This window comes from Protobothrops mucrosquamatus, unplaced genomic scaffold (genome assembly GCF_001527695.2).
Source record: "Protobothrops mucrosquamatus isolate PMUCROS unplaced genomic scaffold, P.Mucros_1.0 scaffold1490, whole genome shotgun sequence".
In the NCBI taxonomy this organism is placed as follows: Eukaryota; Metazoa; Chordata; class Lepidosauria; order Squamata; family Viperidae; genus Protobothrops; species Protobothrops mucrosquamatus.
Genome location: NW_015387665.1, coordinates 169,763 through 189,565, shown reverse-complemented (window position 1 = coordinate 189,565; position 19,803 = coordinate 169,763). Strand labels below are relative to the sequence as shown.

The following is a 19,803-nucleotide window of genomic DNA, read 5'->3' as shown; positions in this document are numbered from 1 at the left end:
TGCAAACACTATATCATCTCTCAACTCAACATTTTTTTCTTCAAGTTTTTCCTCAAGTTTCTCCTCAAGTTTCTGTTCAAACTGTTTAACAGTGTCTTTTAAAGCATCTTGTAAATCTTTCAATGTTAAAGCTGGCAGTGGAGGAGAGGGTGGAGGAGTAGGTTTTGTTTGCTGTGATATCTGTACAGCTGGAGAAGAAAAGCTCAAGCCTTTCTGAGGAGGAGGAAAAGTTCCCCCCCCCGCTTTGAAGCCATTTTACTTTCACTGCCCTTCTTCTCAAATTTAATTTATGTAATACAATGTCCCATAAAGTTCTTCTTTTTTGAAACTGCCACAAAAAAAGGCAAAAACAGATATTTTGTTCACCTACAGTCCAGTAACTCTAAAACAATAATAATCCAGCAGAAAGTAAAAGCCAAAGTAAAAGTCCTCCATAAGTGAAAGTCTCTATTAAAGAGCAAAACGCCCTTCCGCGGCCATTTTTTTTCTCTTTTTTTCTCCTTCTTAAACTTTTAATCTTGATGGAGAAGTTATTAAAATCAGAGCTGAAGGCTCTTATCCATGCCTCTCCCAAGCACCTGGCTCACTCTGTCTGCTTCCAAAGTCTACTCACGATCTCCCTTGAGCAGAGGATGAGTCCGTGTCTGGCTTCGTTCTTGGAACAGAGGCAGCCCAAAGCGCGGAGAAAAGTCCCTGACTCCGGGGGAACTCACTTCCACCCCCACAGCTATAAAACTGTGGGAGCTCAGGAGCTCTACCCCTATCAGGGAAACTCTCCCCCCTCCCCTTTGCCCGGGGAAGGGGATTCAAGCCGTGGAGCAGCTGTTTGACGCTGCTCCTGCGGCTTTTACGCGTCCTCGGGGCAGGCAGCCAAAAGAATAGCTGCCATCGGCACAGGAACTCAAACCGGAAGTCACCGAACACTGGAGTTCTTATGTGGCCTGGGTAGAGAACTACTTTTGGGTAAACCAAATCCAAGAAGACGGTCTTAAAGCTGCTATGCTGCTATGTGTCTGTGGGCAAGAGATTTTCGATATTGCAGTGAATCTGGTCGCCACTTGAATCCATTGCTTATGCTGAGCTGAAAAGGATGCTGCGAGAACATTTTGAACCGAAGCTTTTGGTGATTGCATGGCGACATGCATTCGAGCAGAGGGACCAGAGGCCTGGTGAGTCTGCTGTGGACTTTTTTGCAGTGCTACGACAAGCAGCTAGGCCATGCGAATTCAAGGACCTGGAAGAGAGACTTCGGGATCATTTAGTTTGTGGACTGAGAAATCGTGAGCTGCAACAGAAGATCTTCGCAAAGGAAGACATCTCTTTCCAAGATGCCTTGAGAGAAATTGCAGCTGAAGAAGTGGCGGCGGAGCTGTGAAGGCCTTGCAGCTTGCCAAGAACCCTCCAACTTCAATCTCCGTCCATCAAGAGGTCGCTCAGGAAGAATCCAAACAGGATCCAGAGATGGAGGTGGACCGACTACAGCAGCCAGCAGAGAGAAGGCCTCAAGAGCGCAAAGACAAGGCAACCTCATTCCCTCAGTGTTTCGGATGTGGAGGACACCACAAGTGCTCTGATTGCCGTTTCCGCTCCGCCATTTGCCGGGCATGTGGCAGGCAAGGCCACATTGCCTCCGTCTGTTTGGGTTGCCAGAAGGACTGATCTTCAGAAGAATTGCGTCAGAAAGGTACCAGGGTCCCCTGCCAGAACAGGGTGGGTTTTTGCGCATCCCGTAGAAGCACTTTTAAAACTGGGGCCTATAAGCCGCTTAGGAAGAAGCTTCACATTGACATGAATTTGCAAGGGTTCCCTTATCGATGGAGTTGGGCACAGGGTCCGCTTTATCGATCATTTCCCAAGACACTTTCAAAAAGATTTGTTGTAGAAGTGGCCTACGAGTAAAACTCAGACCATCGAATTTAATTCTTACTGACTTCCAGAATTCCCGAGTCAGCATGAAGAGGGAGGCCACACTCAAGGTGCAGCATAGGAATTTTGAAGGGTTGCTAGATGTGGTGTAGTTGGGGGTGATCGCACGAATCTTATTGGACTCGATTGGTTTGAGGTCCTTGGGATTCAAGTGACTGGATTTCACAGTTTGCAAACGACAGGCCTTGCAAAAGTTTGCAAGGAGTTTGCTGATGTGTTCAGCTCAGAGCTTGGCTCGTACAAGGGGCCTCCCATTGCTTTACGTTTAGACCCAGCAGTCACACCCACTAGGATTAAGCCCAGACGGGTGCCCTTCGCGTTGAAGAACAAGATTAATGCAGAGCTGGACAAGCTGCTCCAGCAGGGCATCTTAGAGCCTGTGGACAGCAGTCCAAGGGAAACCCCCATAGTCATGCCACTGAAGGCCAATGGAGAAGTCTGAATTTGTGCAGACTATAAGTGTACACTTAACAAAGCATTGCAGCAGCACTCGTACCCAGTGCCAGTGGTGAGCCACATTCTGGCCTCCCTCAAAGGAGGCCATGTTTTTACCAAACTTGACTTGGCTCAGGCCTATCAACAATTACCAGTTGATGAGGCAATGGCAGAGGCCCAAACAATTGTAACACACCAGGGAGCATTTAAAGTTAAAAGGCTGCAGTTTGGGGTTAACGTAGCCTCTGGCATCTTCCAGAGTGTGATGGAGCGAACGCTCCGCAATATTCCAGGTGTTTGCCCATACTTTGATGATGTCCTCATCGCTGAGGAATCATCTGAAAATCTGGCTGAACGGCTTAGAGCTGTCTTGCTGCGTTTCTGCCAAGCAGGGCTGAACCTAAAACAAGACAAATGTAAATTTGGAGTGACCTCCACAGAATTTCTGGAGTTCCGTATTGATGCTGAAGGCATCCATCCTGCTGAATCTAAGCTTAAAGCAATTCAGCAGGCCCCTAGTCCCAAGTCCAAAAGCAAACTTCAGGCTTTTCTGGGACTGTTAAACTTTTATCATTCATTCCTCCCTCAAAAGGCTGCAGTGGCTGAGCCATTACACTGACTCTTAGATAAACAGACTCCATGGCAGTGGACAAAAGTCCACGAAAAGAGCTTTGCAGAGATCAAGGCCTTGCTGTCATCAAATGCGGTTCTAGTGCATTTCAATGAGCAATTGCCTGTATGCATAGCCTGTGATGCATCCCCTTATGGGATTGGGGCTGTGTTAAGTCACTTGAAGGCTGATGGAACACAGGTCCCTGTAGCCTACTATTCTAGGACCCTATCATCTGCAGAACGTAATTACGCACAGATAGATAGAGAAACCTTGGCCATAGTGGCTGGCATAAAAAAGTTCCATGACTTTTTATATGGCCGCCATTTCATGGTCTTTACAGACCATAAGCCACTGCTGGGGTTGTTTACAACCAACAAGCAAACCCCACATATAATTTCCCCTAGAATGCTGAGATGGTCCATTTTCCTTTTTGCATATGGTTCACAAACCAGGCAAAGAAATGGGCCATGCAGATGGCCTCAGCAGATTACCTCTACAGCTAGTAGAGTCAGATCCTGCTCCAGCTCACCACATACTTTCCATTCAGAAATTGCTTGAGTCTCCCCTCAATGCTAGGGACGTGGCTGCAGAAACAGCCATTGATCACACGCTAACACGTGTGCTGACATGGGTGCTGTCAGGATGGCCTGACAAGTGTCCTGGAACAGAGTTCCAGAGTTTCTGGAAGAGGAAGCACAAGCTATCCACCTTCAAGGGGTGTGTCCTATGGGGTAGCAGGGTAGTCATCCCAGCCTCTTTGAGGACTAGAGTCTTGCTCTCTCTGCATGAGGGACATCCGGGTATAGTCTGGAAGAAGGCGCTTGTGCGCAGCCATCTTTGGTGGCCTGGGCTTGATAAAGAGATTGAGGCCCAGGTCCACGGGTGCACTGTTTGCCAACAGTCTAGGCCTGAAATGCCTCAGGCTCCTGTACATAGGTGGGAGGTGACACATGCCCCTTGTTCGAGGGTTCTTATTGACTACGCTGGCCCCTTTCAGGGACAATTCTTCCTCCTACTCATGGACAGCCATTCCAAGTGGCTAGAGGTCATTCCAGTCTCCTCCACTACTATTGCCAGGACCATCCAGGTGTTGAGAGGGATTTTCGCCTCTCATGAACTTCAAGATGTCCTTGTCTCCGACAACGGACCCCAATTCACTTCTTCTGAGTTTCAGGCTTTTCTACAGGCCAATTTGATCTGTCATGCCATGTCAGCACCGTTTCATCCAGCGTCCAATGGCCAAGCTGAGCATATGGTGCACACAACTAGGGGTGCTTTAAAGAGGATCACTCATGGAAATTGGCATCACAGATTAGCTGACTTCCTTCTTTGCCACCCACCACACCTTGCACAGCCACTGGGAAGAGCCCAGCTGAACTCCGCTGGGGTTGCAGACTCATTACTAAACTGGACAGGTTGCACCCAGACCGGGTGGCTTCACAGGTGTCACAGCCACGGGCATCTAGGAGACTACAGGTGGGCGATCTGGTCTGGGCAAGGAACTATGGACCTGGACATCTCTGGGTGACAGCAGTGGTATGCAAGGTCTCTGGGCTGCTGTCATACGAAGTGGCCTTGGATGATGGTCGGGTGATCCGTCGACACATCAATCAACTGCGCTGGAGGCTTCCCAGCCACACTTCCACTCCTGGCTCTGCTCTCGGGGGGGGGGGGGGGAGGACCGCACTTATGATTGTGGACCACAGTCTCTCTGCGAAAGTGGAATTTCCCAGGCACCAGTAAGGGGTCTTGCCATGGAGGCGGGTCCTGACTCTGGCACTCCTGACCCTGGCAACGGCACCGGGTCTATGGGACATTGCTCGCAATCGGCTTTTCAGGCCAATCCATCTGCTGGTCTTGTGCTCACGGGACAGTGCTCCCAAGAGGGGTCCATTGTGGATTTGGGGAATTCCACCCCACCAATGGACTTGGGGAATTCCACCCCACCAAGGAACTCTGGTCTGGGTTTAGAGGATCCAGCCAGCATGGAGGGTCACCTGAGTCTAGGGGACATCAAAGCCCTGGTCTGCCTAGCCTGGCAGGCAAGCTGGCAGACCATGCAATCACACCTGCTACAAGAAGGTCAGAGTGGGCCAAGGGTCCACCCAAATACTTAAAGGACTATGTGAGGTTCCTGTCAAGTATGGAGGAAACTTAATAGTTCTACATAAAGTAGAACGCTTCAGAAGAAACAAGTGTTGAAGTTATACTAGTACAAAATATTGAGTATTACTGTTGTGAACAAAGGAGATGAAGAACTGGAATAGTTTGTAGTAATTTAAAATAATAAGTATTTGCTTATTGTTTTATCCAAGGGGGGAGAGGTGTTATGTCCTGGGCCTGCTGAGTCATTCAGCATGTGCAGGAAGCTGGAGAAAGGCCCAAGCAGACCACATGAATGCCCGGGACCAGACAGGCTGTTTCCCGCCTTGCACGCATACGCAAGGCGGGAAAATGCTTTGCATTGATTGGCTGATACTGTCCCTGCAAAGGGGTATAAGAGGAATCCGTGCCATTTTGTTTTTGGTTCTGTTGGTTCATTGAATAAAGACAATACTGTTTGTTATTCCTGCCTCGTCTCCATGCCTTTGCGATCAAAACAGAACAGTATGAAGACATTTGGTGATCATGTACATGCAATTAAGATAAAATGATGGCATGTTAAAAATTGATGTGAAAAACTGAGCCCCAAATTATGACTATGTGTAGATAGCATTTTCACTGCATTTAAAATTAATATCATGCCTTGCATATGTTAAATTCCACAAAAGAAACTTAATGTAGATTTTATGTTTTTTTAAATTGTTAGATGATACTTTAAATATGGATCAGAGAATCCTTAAACTGATTCTGCAGAATCACATTTTGAAAGTGAAAGTTGGCTTGAATGATCTCTACAATGGGCAACTCTTGGAAACACTAGGAGGAAAGAAGCTACGAGTATTTCTATATCGAACAGTAAGTAAAATTAAAGATTTTAAAAAATATAGTAAAAGATAGTAAAATTTTAACTCTGTAGTCATGCTTCAGTCAAAGGTTATGCCATATAGCCCATTAAAAAGGTTAAGGCTAAATACTGAGAGCTGAAATTAACTTATTTGAACACACAGGGAAAATATGAGTAGTAAACACAGCTAGGATAGCTCTGTAAAATAATGGAAATGACTGGGTAACCAAATTTTAATCTGATCTGCTTTTCAGCAACCTTATATTTAACCATTCTGTGTAGGTATAGGTGTAAATGCTGTAATTGATCTTATTATTATTTTTTGTTTGGAATACATTTCCTAATATGTATTATGGGAGCAATTTTACAGCTTTGGAAATGAAAGTAGAATATTGGTGCATTTATTAAATATAGAATTTTATCAGCTAAATCCAGTATCTAAACTCAGTAATGTTCTGCTCAATTTATGTCCTTGCTTTAATTGGCTATTTGGATTGACACTGATTTCAAGATGAGCAGAATCTGGTCCTAAGACACTTAAGAACAAAATGTGCTTGTTTTGTTTCTAAAGGTAATTTTTTTTCAGAGAAGAAATTCCTGAAATAATGGGACAAAAGTATATTAGTAATATATGTATAAACAATTTAGTACAGTGCAGTATTTCTTGGAAATAAGCTTCATTTGAAAGATTGAAAGCAGTCTACCCTCATGTACTAGGATTTCAAGTTCACCCTTGAAATGTTATATTTAGTTAATATATTATAGAAAATTTATGATTCTAGATTTAGTAAGTAGCCTTAGTAAGATTCTAAAGATTTAGTTTCTGTGGAGTTATTTAGATACATCTTATAATTGTTTACACATTAAAGTTCTTATGCTTGGCCCTGAATCATCATTTTTGACCTGTTCAGAAAAAGTTACTAAAATCACTATGATATTATTTTCATGGTGACTTTTATTCAGCCATCAAAGAAAATGTTATATTTATTTTAGCAGACTGCTTGCACAAGAACTAAATGGATAATATTTTATACTACATGAAACTTTTCCATACAAAATGTTTTTATGTATTTTCTAGTGAGATTTAGCTCATATGCTGTTTGCTTTTTATATTGCTAGGCTGTGTGTTTTGAAAATTCATGCATGATTCGAGGAAGCAAAGAGGGAAGAAATGGATTTATCCATATTTTCAGACAAATAATCAAACCAGCAGAAAGAACTCTGCATGAAGTATTGCGATCTGACAAACGATTCAGGTGTAGTAAGCAATTTTAACTATTAGAAGGTACCAAAAATATGAAGCTATACAATAATGCTTTTCATATTTAATATTAGAAATGTCAGTAGATATTACTATATGAATGCAAATATTTGAGGGGCTGACACAAAGAAGAAGGGTCAAATTATTCTCCAAAGCACCAGAAGGCAGGACAAGAAACAATGGCGGGAAACTGATCAAAGAGAAAAGCAACTTGGAATTAAGGAGACATTTCTTAACAGTGAGGACAATTAACTAGTGGAACAACTTGCCTTCAGAAATCGTGGGGGCTCCATCACTGGAGGTTTTTAAGACGAGACTGGACGAGACTTGTCTGAAATGGTAGGGTCTCCTGCTTGACCAGGGGGCTGGACCAGAAGACCTCCAAGGTCCCTTCCAGCTCTATTCTGATTGATTGATTGATTCAGACAGAATTTTTTAAGGCACCTTTTATTTCTAGCCAATTTATGCATTCTGTTCTGTTCTGTTCTGTTCTATATTGTTCCAGAAATACATTATCCTGACTGGTTTAGGAATAGACCAGCACAACTTAGAGATGCTCCAGAAGATGACTGAGAAAAACAAATTTAGTTCTTGGAGGGGACATTCGCCTTAGTCAAATCAAAGCAAATCTTTATTATGGTCGTAGACCAAAGTTAGTATTTAATCTAAGTCTATATCAAATTACAGAGCTCTCTAGTATGACAGACTAGATGCTCATTAAGTCTAATTTATGGCACAGATCATACTATGACCAATTTTAAGCACTACTATGCAGAACCTGGCAACAATGTATGTTTTAGCAGAATTGATATTTAAAAGTATAGAATTGAGAGGTGTAAAATTGGCCTGTGTACCTTGGATATTTATGAAGTTATGGTGAGATGAGGCTAATACAAATTTTTCTGTAATACAGGGACCAAGAAGCACATGCTCTATTGTTTATGTGTATTCAGATTATAGGGGCATTACCTTTCCAAGTAAGGAATTTTCATTTATCAGTCTTCAAAGACAGCTGAGGGGGGGTTCATAACTTTATGCCAGAGCAAAGGCCCTCCTGTGTTTAGGTATTTCAAGGTTAGTTATGCCATAGGGGAGGCAGACTATCTAAGCGATTCACTGACAATAAATGTTGGGATCCTGGCTACATCCAATTTGGCAATCTGTGGCTGCTACATGTTATTTAATGAACACTTTGGAATAATCACACACTAGGCTGATAAGAAGACATGGAGAGAAGCCCAAGGATGGGAATTTCCTGATAGTGAAAATAATTAACCAGTGGAATGGCTTACCTTCAGAATTTGTGGGTGTCCATCACTGGAGACTTTTAAGAAGAGACTGGACAGCCATTTGTTTGAAATTGTTCTCCTTCTTGAGCAGGGGTTTGGACTAGAAGACCTGTAAAGTTCCTCTGTTATTCTGTTATAGCTGCCACTACCTTTTTCCATGTGGATCACTCATAGCTAATCAGACAAGACCAAGGGGAATTAACTAAAGTCTAAACAAATGGCTGAGTATGATCATCTACACACTAGCTTCTACTTTCATGAGGCCTGTTTCTAATTGCAGTTAGCATTAGAAACACATTTTAGGACATGAAGGGCTGATCTTAGAAATTTGGATTGTACAGGTTCTAATAGTAAAGACTGGAGAAGGAGCTTAGTTGGGAAACCATGAAGAACATGTTATTGGCTTGGCTTTGAATAATTTGAGTGCGGCAGGCATATAGTGACTACCTCTTGTTTTAGAGAATTTAAGAATGGCAGATAAGCAACTACAGTAGCGCATTTTCTGCAACATTTATGGTGCAGCACAGTTATGGATTTCCTACTATCAGCAGAAGATGGATTACCCTCAAGTAGTTAAATCAGGAAATCTGCCCAATTTTGTGGTCATCTATGTTCCAAGAATGGCTCTTGGGTCTTTTGGCAAATGTTTTAGTTTTCTGATAATTGATAAATGCATTGGTGGTATAGTGGTGAGCATAGCTGCCTTCCATTATCCTTAGAATAATCCGTTCGTTTTAGGGATTATTTCCTCCCCCACTTTTTTTAATTGAAAGACAGTTGATGTCTAGCCACAGTTATCCAATTCAATGAGTTCAGATCCATTTTTATCCCTTCCCTCTCCACTATTGGCCTGTCTAGAGTTTTTCTATAGGAATTCCATAGAGATAACTCAACTGAAGGCTGCAAAAGCACTCAAATACAAGGCTATACTAGACCTGCTCCAAGAATAACAGAATAACAGAATTGGAAGGGACCTTGGAGGTCTTCCAAGACTTTAGAATATGGGTAGTTGTCACTTATCAACTGCCTGTTTATTGATTGTTTGAAGTTATGACCATTGGAAAAAAATCAGCTTTGTGACTAGTCCTTGAATTTACAGCTATATCCCGCTATCATTGCTATTTGGGCACTTCATAACAAGCAGAATTAAGTGGTTGAAACTGAATACAAAATAAAAATGACTTTGATATTGGGAGTACTGCATATTCTACTTTCTATATACAATTTCATTTTAATGTTCTGTCAAATGGCAACACTGAGAAATATATTATATTTGGTATTGTTTTCATCCCCAGCCTTTTCCTCAGTCTTGTGGAAGCTGCAGGCTTAGAAGAGGTTCTATCCCAGCCTGGTGATTGGACTTTCTTTGTTCCAACAAATGATGCTTTCAAAGGCTTGACTGAACAGGAGAAAGAGATTCTGATAAGTAAGTCATAAAAAGATAAACAAGGGCATTCCCTGGGAATGAATTGTTTCATTTCTTCTTTTGCACTATGAGAATTGTAATGTGATTTCTCTTAGTTATTTTGGTTTTTTAAAATGGTCTTTATGGTCCTGATATTATACTGCCAAAATTCAGCAGCAAAATTTAATTTCCAATAATGCAATTATTTCTTTTCTCCTCCTTTTTGATAAAATAAACCCTACAGTATGTATATTAAACTTTGATTTAAAAAAAAAGCCATTCCCCTCCTGTAGGTGAAACAAAAGCCTCCCCCCAAATAAAACAAAGTGTGACTCCATGGCAAGTATTATCTCTATATCTATCTATCTATCTATCTATCTATCTATCTATCTATCTATCTATCTATCTATCTATCTATCTATCTATCTATCTATCTATCTATCATCTATCATCTATCTGATTTGTGTGCCACCCATCTTGTCCAGAGGCAATTAAAAATATAAAAACAAGTCAACACTATTTGATAATATACAGTAGAATTCATATTTGTTTATATTTTGTTTTTGATACCTTATAGGTATTTGGTTATTGCTTTGACAATATATTCTGCCTCTTCCTCACTTCCTTATTTCTCCTTGATTTTATGCTGACCGATAGTCAGTGTTGAAAGGTGACCATAATAGTTTGGAATTCTTGATTTTAAAAGAACCTGAAACTAACATATACTGTATGTCTATTAACCTTCAAAGAGAATGGGATATTTTGAGAACTTAGAGCAATTATTATATGAATCCATGGCAGAAAATGTTCAATATTCTATAGATTTATATTCTTAAAAAAGGTAATAGCAATAGAAATCATACTGTAAATAATTTCCCAAAGAAGAAGTTAACAAAAGAAACGAAACTACCGTAGCTACCCAAATAGCTTGGTAAAGATCTGAAGAATACATATAAGAGATAGAAATTGTGACAGGTCACCAAAGAAGAATGGCACAGATACTATAGAGATGGTATCAAAAAACTAACAGTTAGAACAAAAAAAAAATGTTGTATAGATATGTTGAAAATAAAAGGAAGAAGGAAAGTACATTATCTATTTAGTCAAAATAAAAAAAATTGCTAACAGTTCTACCTATCTCTTTTGGCTTATTCTATGTAAAATAGAATAAATGGCAGGATTGAAGGACAAGAGTTATTGTCAGAGAATACCTATTTATTATGAATAAATTTAAATTTCCAAATTTTTTTTGTATTCAATTTTTTCTTGATTTTCAAATAAACAAACAAGTTACAAATATGGTATACATTAATAAACAAGAGAAAAAACCCCATATTAAGTATCTATTCAGAGATGCTCAGCAGCCCCCCCGCCTGCGTCCACCCTCTCTTTCACCCTTCCTGCCTATTTTCCTCCTCCTCTCTTCTCCTACCTACACCTCTCTCCTCCTTCCTCCTCTCAACTACCCTACACATCCCACCTCCTTCCTTTCCTCATCCTGCGGACGCAGTTTGGGGGCGCCAGCCGAGCATCTCATCTTCTTCAAATACATTATTTCACTACAACATTTTAATATACCAAAATTTACATTTACATCTTTGATCCCCTCCCCCCCTCCCCCCCTTGACTTCCCAGAACCGAATACAGGGTTATGCACATGTCATCCCAAATCTAAATAAAACTACCCAAACATAATACAATCAAATATTAACATACTTTAACTCTAATAAAAAAATATCAACTTGAGATAAATATAAAATATATATAATATAATAATTAAATAAAAACAATATAAAATCTACTCAAAAGCTATATAATATTTGATCACTTCGTACTTTCTCTGAATATAATCTATCCATCTTCTCCAAACCAAAATAAATTTTTCTTGAGATTGATCTTTCAAATATACGGAGATCTTTGCCATTTCTGCAATATACGACACCTTTAATCTCCAATCGTCCATAGTAGGTAATACATTCTTCTTCCAATATTGAGCAACCAATAACCTTGCTGCCGTTATACAATACAACACCAAATTTATTTCTGTGGGATTTAAATTTTCCATAATACCCAATAAAAATAATTGCGGTATAAATTTTATCTTTTTCTTAAAAATCTGTTGGATATTCCACCAAATCTTAATCCAAAAAGCCTTTACATCCCTACATGTCCACCAAATATGATAATAAGTTGCATCTAAATTACCACATCTCCAACATTTAGGCTGTAAGTTAGGATACATGCAAGACAATTTTTGGGGATCCAAATGCCACCTATAAAACATTTTATAAAAATTTTCCCTTAAATTCTGCGTTTGAATAAATTTCACATTTCTTACCCAAATTATTTCCCATGTATCCAGCAAAATTGGTTCTTGAATGTTTTGAGCCCATTTAATTATACAATCTTTAACTAATTCTGTTTCAGAATCCAATTCTATTAAAACACTATAAATTCTCCTAATATGAGCTCATGAAACTAGAAATCAGACGAAATAGTTTAAGTGTAGGAGGTTTCAATTTGGTTCGAAAACTAGATATACGGTGGATAGATGGTTAACTGTTATACTCTTGGTCCTTACCTCTTATAATAGAGCAAAGTTTAGAAGGTTATTAAATTTAACGGTTAGGACAGGGGAGTTTTATTCATTTAGGAATATTCTTTAGGGGAGCAATTTAACTCCCCTCATAATTCCTTGTATTGCATGTTCTGGAACTACCCATATTGGAATTTTAGAATTTAATTTATAACAATGTTTCTTCCAAACACGCAAAAGTGCAGTCCTTAAAATATGGGTCTTAAAAACTTGATCAACTTTCTTATCAAAAAATAAATAAGCATGCCATCCATAAAATAAATCCCAACCGTCAAGAATCAATATATCTCTATTAGTTAAATTAATCCAATCACTGATCCAAGTTAAAGCCACCGCATCATAATATAGTTTTAAATTCGGGACTTTAAGTCCCCCTCTTTCCCGTGCATCTTGCATAATTTTGAATTTAACCCTCGGCTTTTTGCCCTGCCAAATAAACCTGTTGATACCTCTTTGCCATACCTCCAAATTGGAATCTTTTTTTAAGATAGGTATCATTTGAAACAAAAAAAGAAATTTTGGAAGAACATTTATTTTAACCACTAAGATTCTCCCTAACAATGATAACTGTAACTTTTTCCAATCATCTAAATCCTTTTGAATGTTTATCCATAACTTGTCATAATTGTTTTTATACAATTTAACATTAGAGGCAGTAATATAAACACCCAAATATTTCACCTTTTCCACTATTTCAAAACCAGTTAAATTAACTAAAATCTCCTTATCTTTTTAAATCATATTTTTGGATAATATTTTAGTCTTATTATTATTTACTTTAAATCCAGAAACTTTCCCATACTGTATCAAGATCTGTATCAAATCTCTTACTGATTCAATCGGCTGAGATAAAGTAAAAACCAAATCATCAGCAAAGGCTCTCAATCTATAATCATTCTTGTTTAAAATTATTCCTTTTATAATCAATGATTCACGAATTTTAATCAATAAAATCTCCAATGTCAAAACAAATAAAAAAGGTGATAGTGGACATCCTTGCCTTGTACCTTTCTCAATTTTAAATGTATCTGTCAATCCCCCATTGACTACAATTTGTGCTGATTGTAATTGATAAATAGCCTTAAGAGCAGACAAAAAACTATCTCCAAAATTCATTCTCTCCACAACTCGCAATAAAAATTGCCAGTCCAATTTATCAAACGCTTTTTCAGCATCCAAGAAGATAAAAGCCGCTGGAATTTGATTATTTTTATCCAAATATTCAAGCAAATTCACAATTTGTCTAACATTATACTTCATATACATATCATTTATAAATCCAAACTGATCAATATGGATTATCCGCTTCAAAACTTGCATTAATCTGTTAGCTAAATTTTTTTGTAAAAATCTTGTAATCTGTGTTCAGTAAGGATATTGGTCTATAATTTTTAGGCTGAGTCAAATCCTGATCCTCCTTCAGTATAAGTGATATAAATGCACATCTCCATGATGGAGGGACCTCTGCTCTGGACAGGATACTATTAAAAAGATATTTCAAAGGTTCTATCATTTCTTCTGATAACATTTTATAATATATTGCTGTAAACCCATCTGTACCAGGAGCTTTTCCAACCTTTAATTGTTTAATTGCCTCTATAATCTCCTCAACCACAATCGGAGAATTCATAACTCCTTGTTGTTCATCTGAAAGTCTAGGAAAATTTGCTTGCTGTAAATATCTATCTATTTCAATAGGTTGTACATTTTCAGAGGCGTATAATTTTGAAAAATATTCCAAAAAAGCCTTTTTGATCAAATCTTGTTGGAAAACTTCTTTACCTTTATAATTTATTTTCTCTATAATTCTTGATTTTTGTTTCTTACGTAATTGATAAGCCAACCATCTACCAGGTTTATTTGCATTACAAAATGTGTTATGTTTCATATACTTCAGATTAACTGCAATCTGATCTGCCATCAACATATTAAACTGTTCCTTCAACATAGCAATAGAAACCTTTAAATTATTATCCATTGGGTTTAAAATAAGAGCTTTCTCTTTTATTTTAATCTCATCCTCCAAATCTCTACGTTTTTGTATTTGCTTTCGCCTATGTGCACTGTTCATTGAAATTAGAGCACCTCTCATATAAGCCTTACTAGCATCCCATACCATTGACATAGAGGTGCCCATATTCATATTCAGCAAAAAAAGTCTCTTAAGTAATCTTTAAGTTTCTGCAGGTTACTCTCATGTCTAAATAAATTCTCATTTAACCTCCAAGTCTTTCTATTTTCTTCAGTTGAAAGTTCCATCCATACAGGACTATGATCTGATAAAATCCTAGAAAAAATATTCACTTTCTTAACCCTAGAAAGTAAGTCATTAGTTATTAAAAAAATCAATTCTAGAGTAGGAATGGTGTCTGTCCGAAAAAAAAGTAAAATCTCTTTCTCTTAAATTCCGTTCTCTCCAAATATCTCTTAATTCCAAATATCTCTTAATTCCAAATCCTCTTGCAATGCAATTTAGGCAATTTAACTTGAGTCAACACTTTAGAAGAAGTCTTTTTATCTTTCATTGGATCTATAAATTTCCAAATTTTAAAATACAAATGAATTGTATTTGAGGATACTGAAGGAATTTGCTCATGGTTTGGTTTATAAAATATATTTTCAAAAAGGGGAGAAGAAAGACACACCTATCAGACTTTCATTGGTATCTGGAAAATTCTATAATAAGTCATAAAATAACAATGTATTGAAATTTCAGAAGATGTCTCAAGAATAATCTTTCCATATTTGGGGGGGGGGTTTAGGGAGAGGGAGACAGGAAGATGGAAGAGAGAGAGATTTTGGTAGCCTCACCATCACTGAATATATTTTTAGCTTCTAGCTACTGAATATGTTTTCAGCAACTAGCTGTTGTGGTTTATAGTTTGGATTTCTGTATGGGGTAGGGCAGTGATGGCGAACCTTTTAGAGACCGAGTGCACAAAAACTGGCACCGCCCCCTGCTCCAACAAACTCGCTCCACCTGTCCCACGCTCTGCCCCACCCAACAGCCCGCAGGGCCACCCACCGCCTCCACGGCCCACCGCAGCAGATCACCCAGATGGCCCTGCAGCACCATGGTGGCCATGCCCCACGCACAGCAACATCATCTACATGCAATGGGGCATGAGGGTGGAGTCTTATCCCTGCTGCCTAGCCGCCATGTCCTTGGCTGCGGTGCTCTGTGCAGGCCACGCCTGGGGACAACTCTCCTCCAGGGGAACTGCTGGTGAGGAGGGAGCCATGGGGGGAGTTGGGGCTGGGGCAACAGATAGGGCAATGAGTGCCACCTCTGGTACATGTGCCATAGGTTCGCCACCACTGGGGTAGGGGATAGGATTAAAAAAAATACATAAATCACCACTTTATGATTTCCTTCCTAACCTTCTCTTTCACACACACACACACACACACACACACACACACATACACACGCACACACACACACACCACACATATAGTATTAACCTACCTTACTTGAATAAGCATTTTCATTCTTGTGTCACCCTGTGATATTGAGATCCTTGTTCTTTCTGTTACATGAGTTATTTTTGGCTTGTTCTCATTTATGATTTATATGTCAGATTTCAATAAAGGATTTATTTGCATAGAAGTTGCAAATTTGCTTAATTTTGTTTAAAGTAGAATAATCATCTTTTTTTTTTTCGCCAGGAGACCAAAATGCTCTTAGGAATATTTTGCTTTATCATTTGATACGAGGAGTTTTCATTGCAAATGGAATTGAACCTGGTGTGACTAGCATTCTTAAAACTATCCAAGGTAGCAAACTATATTTGAAAATGGTAAGTAGTTATAGTTTTTTTTAAAGACCCTTAGCTTTGTTTATAGTTAATTCACTGACCATTACATATCCAAACTGACAGTGGGGAGCATCCTTGCAAAAACTACGCATTACTGTCGACTAAAATTCTACAGCTTCTTTAAATTTACCTAAATCTCCAAATTTCTCTAATATTGGAGATAAAAATATTACTTTCACTAATTGTGAATAATTTTCTTGTTTTGATTTTTGTTGATTATTGCTTAGATAAATGACACTCTTCTGGTAAATGAAGTGAAATCAACAGAATCTGATATCATGGCAACTAATGGTGTGATTCATGTCATAGACAAGCTGCTGTATCCTGCAGGTAATTTAAGGATTATTACAATGTATTCATGAGATATACTGGCTATGGGCTATACTGATTTTTCCCACAGGTTCACATTATCATAGAAATGTAAATATAGTATTTGTGTGCAATTGCTAAAAAGTGATAATAGACTGGATGGGAGGGACCCATGGTTGGCATTTTTGACAGTTGCTGGAGGAAGAGTAACTTGGGATGGTATTGTATAAATCACTGGAGATTTTAAAAAATAGACTGGACAGCTAGTTGACTGGGATGGTATAAAACTCTAGATGATCTCCGAGGTCCCTTCCAGCCTATGATACTATGAAGTCTGTCCTCTTGAAACAACTTCCAGTAAGAAATTAAGATCTTACTTAATGTGATGCAATTCCTAATATTATGTTTCATCATTCATTCTGCACAAGTTAAACTGAATAGGAAATTTGAGAAAGCAGGGATGTTGTAATAAATGCCAGATACCAGTGACAATTTGATTCCCCAGCATGATGACTGAAGAATCCACCAATGGATTATTTCAGTCCTCCTGCCCAATCAGACTAAGTTGTCAAGTTGTCACGCCCCCTGCTTGACTGGGACCTCCCAGTTTCATCTTAGTCTTTCGCCCATGAGGACGTGATAACTTGACTCTCCAGGCAGGTTAGACTTATTGAAACTGTTACACCAATTGGTGGATTCTTCAAATCAGAAGATTGGAGGCTTCCAGTCTCTGATTATTCCTACAGGGGATTTTATCCTCTCTTTTCTTTAAACGGGGGAAAAAAGAAGTACTTTTCTCTCCTATCACTGGGGGGGGGCAGTCTCTTTACTCTCCCCATACCTCATCAGCCAGCTGAGTCCCTTTCCAGCCCCTATCAGGCTACTGGGGGGTGGCTTCCCTTTCTCTGTAACTCAGCAGTTCGCTAAGTCTCATTCCCAGCCCCTCTCAGAGACACTCACTGCCAGATTTCACGGAGATTGCCTCCGTCGGCGATTTTGCTCTCGCAGCCGCCATCTTGAGGCCGCTTGGCCTTCTGTTCCTTGCTGGCCTCCGTCGATGCTCACCTGCTCGCGGCCGCCATCTTGAGGCCATTTTCGGCCTGCAACTTCTCTCCGAAGTCTCCTGCAGCCCAGCGGACGGGCCTAACTCGGCTGATTGTGAGCGCTGCGGGGGAGAAGAGGTCTAATCAATCCTCATCTCCCCGGTTGTTGAATTTCAGATGGAGGCCCGGTTAAGGGTCCGTCAGCTCCTTCGCACCTCACAGCAATTAGGCGCGAAGCATCCAGTCTCTCCGAACTTAGGGGCCCTGGAGAACTTGTATTTACAACCAGATTCAACCAGAATCCCCCCCCCAGGGTTGCCCCCCCTCAGGGTTGGGGACAACCACCTTTTTGTGAGGCAGTAGTATTCCACAGGGAATATTCTAGAACTGCCTCACAGTTGCGACGCCATTTTGTGAGTTCTTAACACTCTGAGAGGCCTCTCATAGTTGTCTAGAGTGACCCATTCTATGTATAGGCAACAGGCCTTGGATTAATTCTAGTCATCTACTTGTATAGTCTGCTTTCATTCAAATACTAGTTAAAGTTTACAACAACATACCACCTATCTATCTACAACAACATACCACAAGCATCTATCAAACCCTGCTTGCCTAACGCGCCTTAGCCTCAATTTCTGCCACTCTGCATCTAGTGGTTGCTTGCCAAGACCTGACCATCGCCACTATTGTGAGACGCGTGTGATTTTGTCACCACTTTGGCCACAGATCTAGGCATACGGATTGTCCTTGGCCTTGGTGACGAGCGCCTTGAAGCGCCTAGCGGGAGTCCAGCTTAGCCAGTGGACCGGCTCATGCTAATCCACGTGCAGTCAGTCCCTTCACGGGGACGTCTCTTGCAGAGCGAGTCAGTTCCAGAGCCTCATCTGGAACGCCTCTCGACCAACCATGGCAGACTTCACTGAGCCAAACCCTTTGGATGCGGACAAGCAATCCAGCCATACAGAACCCGCTCCAGAGGTGACCAGGGGGAAGGCCAAAGCCAAATCCAAGTATGGCAGGAAGGCAAGTAAGGCAAGCGACAAGCAGGCCGATCGCACACACCGAGCCCTAGAGAAGCAATTCTCCCGGGCCCAACGCTTATCAGCCGGGGAAGGGCAGACATCTCTGCTCCCCCAACCTGTGGCTCCTGAGACAGGAGCAAAACAGCCTGCTTAGTCAAGGGCGTGGTCACCAGAGCATGAGTATCAGCAGGTCTCTGTTCAGACCTTTGGTCAGGGAGATCCACCCCTTTTTGGGAAGGACCTCGAGCTGCCAGGCCCCTCCACAGCACCCACAGCAACTTTCATGCCAACTGCAGCGGGGCTTCGGCCTCCACATGAGACCTCATTTACCGACCAGCTGCAGTCTTTAATATCGCAGGCGGTCCTCCAAGCCATGGCCTCATCGGGTCATCATCATCACATGCCTGCCATGCCGAGGTCCTCATCAGCGCCCTCCACCTCATCACGACCTATACTCGACCGTTCCGGATTGATCTCACCATCTCACTCACCTGAGTCAGATTCCTCCAGCGCTTCGGATTATGACGCAGCTGCAGACCGATGATCAGATTGTGAGGAGCCTTCGCAAGACTCCCAGCCCATGGTGGAGCTATTTAATGCTTCTCTTTTTCCTTCCTTATTACGCAGAGCATGCGCAGTGGACAAGATCACCTCCGCCCCAGTCCCCGCCCCAGAGACTTCAACTGGACAGGACACGAATCCCCTGTTCTCCGAACCGGTAATTCAATGTCTGCAAATTCCCTGTACCCCTTTCTCCTAAAAAATATTCAGGGACAATGGGAATCCCCGGCAGCTCAGCCATCCCAAGGAGCGGCTGAACGTAAAATTGTTGACATGGCTCAAAGCTTGTCAGACTTATTGGAGGTGCCCAAAGTGGACGAATCCCTAGTTCCACTTTTCTCAACAGCCAGTCTACCAGCAGATGTATCTGACGCCCTTAAGGCGGAGGATAAAAAATCTGAACTAGCATTACGCAAAGTTCACCAAGCATCTGCATGGGCAGCGAAGGCAGCAACCTCCACCTCATTCTTCACCAGAATTTCTCTTACCTGGCTTAGACAGCTACAAGACAGAGTTCCCCTGGAGGAGGTCAGAGTCCACCAGGACCTGACCAAACTCATAGCAACTTCTGAGTATAT

The 19,803-nt window shown here is 40.7% G+C and overlaps 1 protein-coding gene across 1 annotated transcript in view; it reads left to right on the top strand.

Annotated features, from left to right (window-relative positions):
• Nucleotides 1–19,803, top strand: part of POSTN (periostin) — a gene marked incomplete in the record, with an annotated part of 124,634 nt that overhangs the window by 64,697 nt on the left and 40,134 nt on the right. The window contains 5 exon segments of the mRNA XM_015822188.1: nt 5,784–5,932; nt 7,041–7,177; nt 9,767–9,897; nt 16,142–16,272; nt 16,518–16,620. Coding sequence (XP_015677674.1) covers nt 5,784–5,932; nt 7,041–7,177; nt 9,767–9,897; nt 16,142–16,272; nt 16,518–16,620 — 651 coding nt within the window.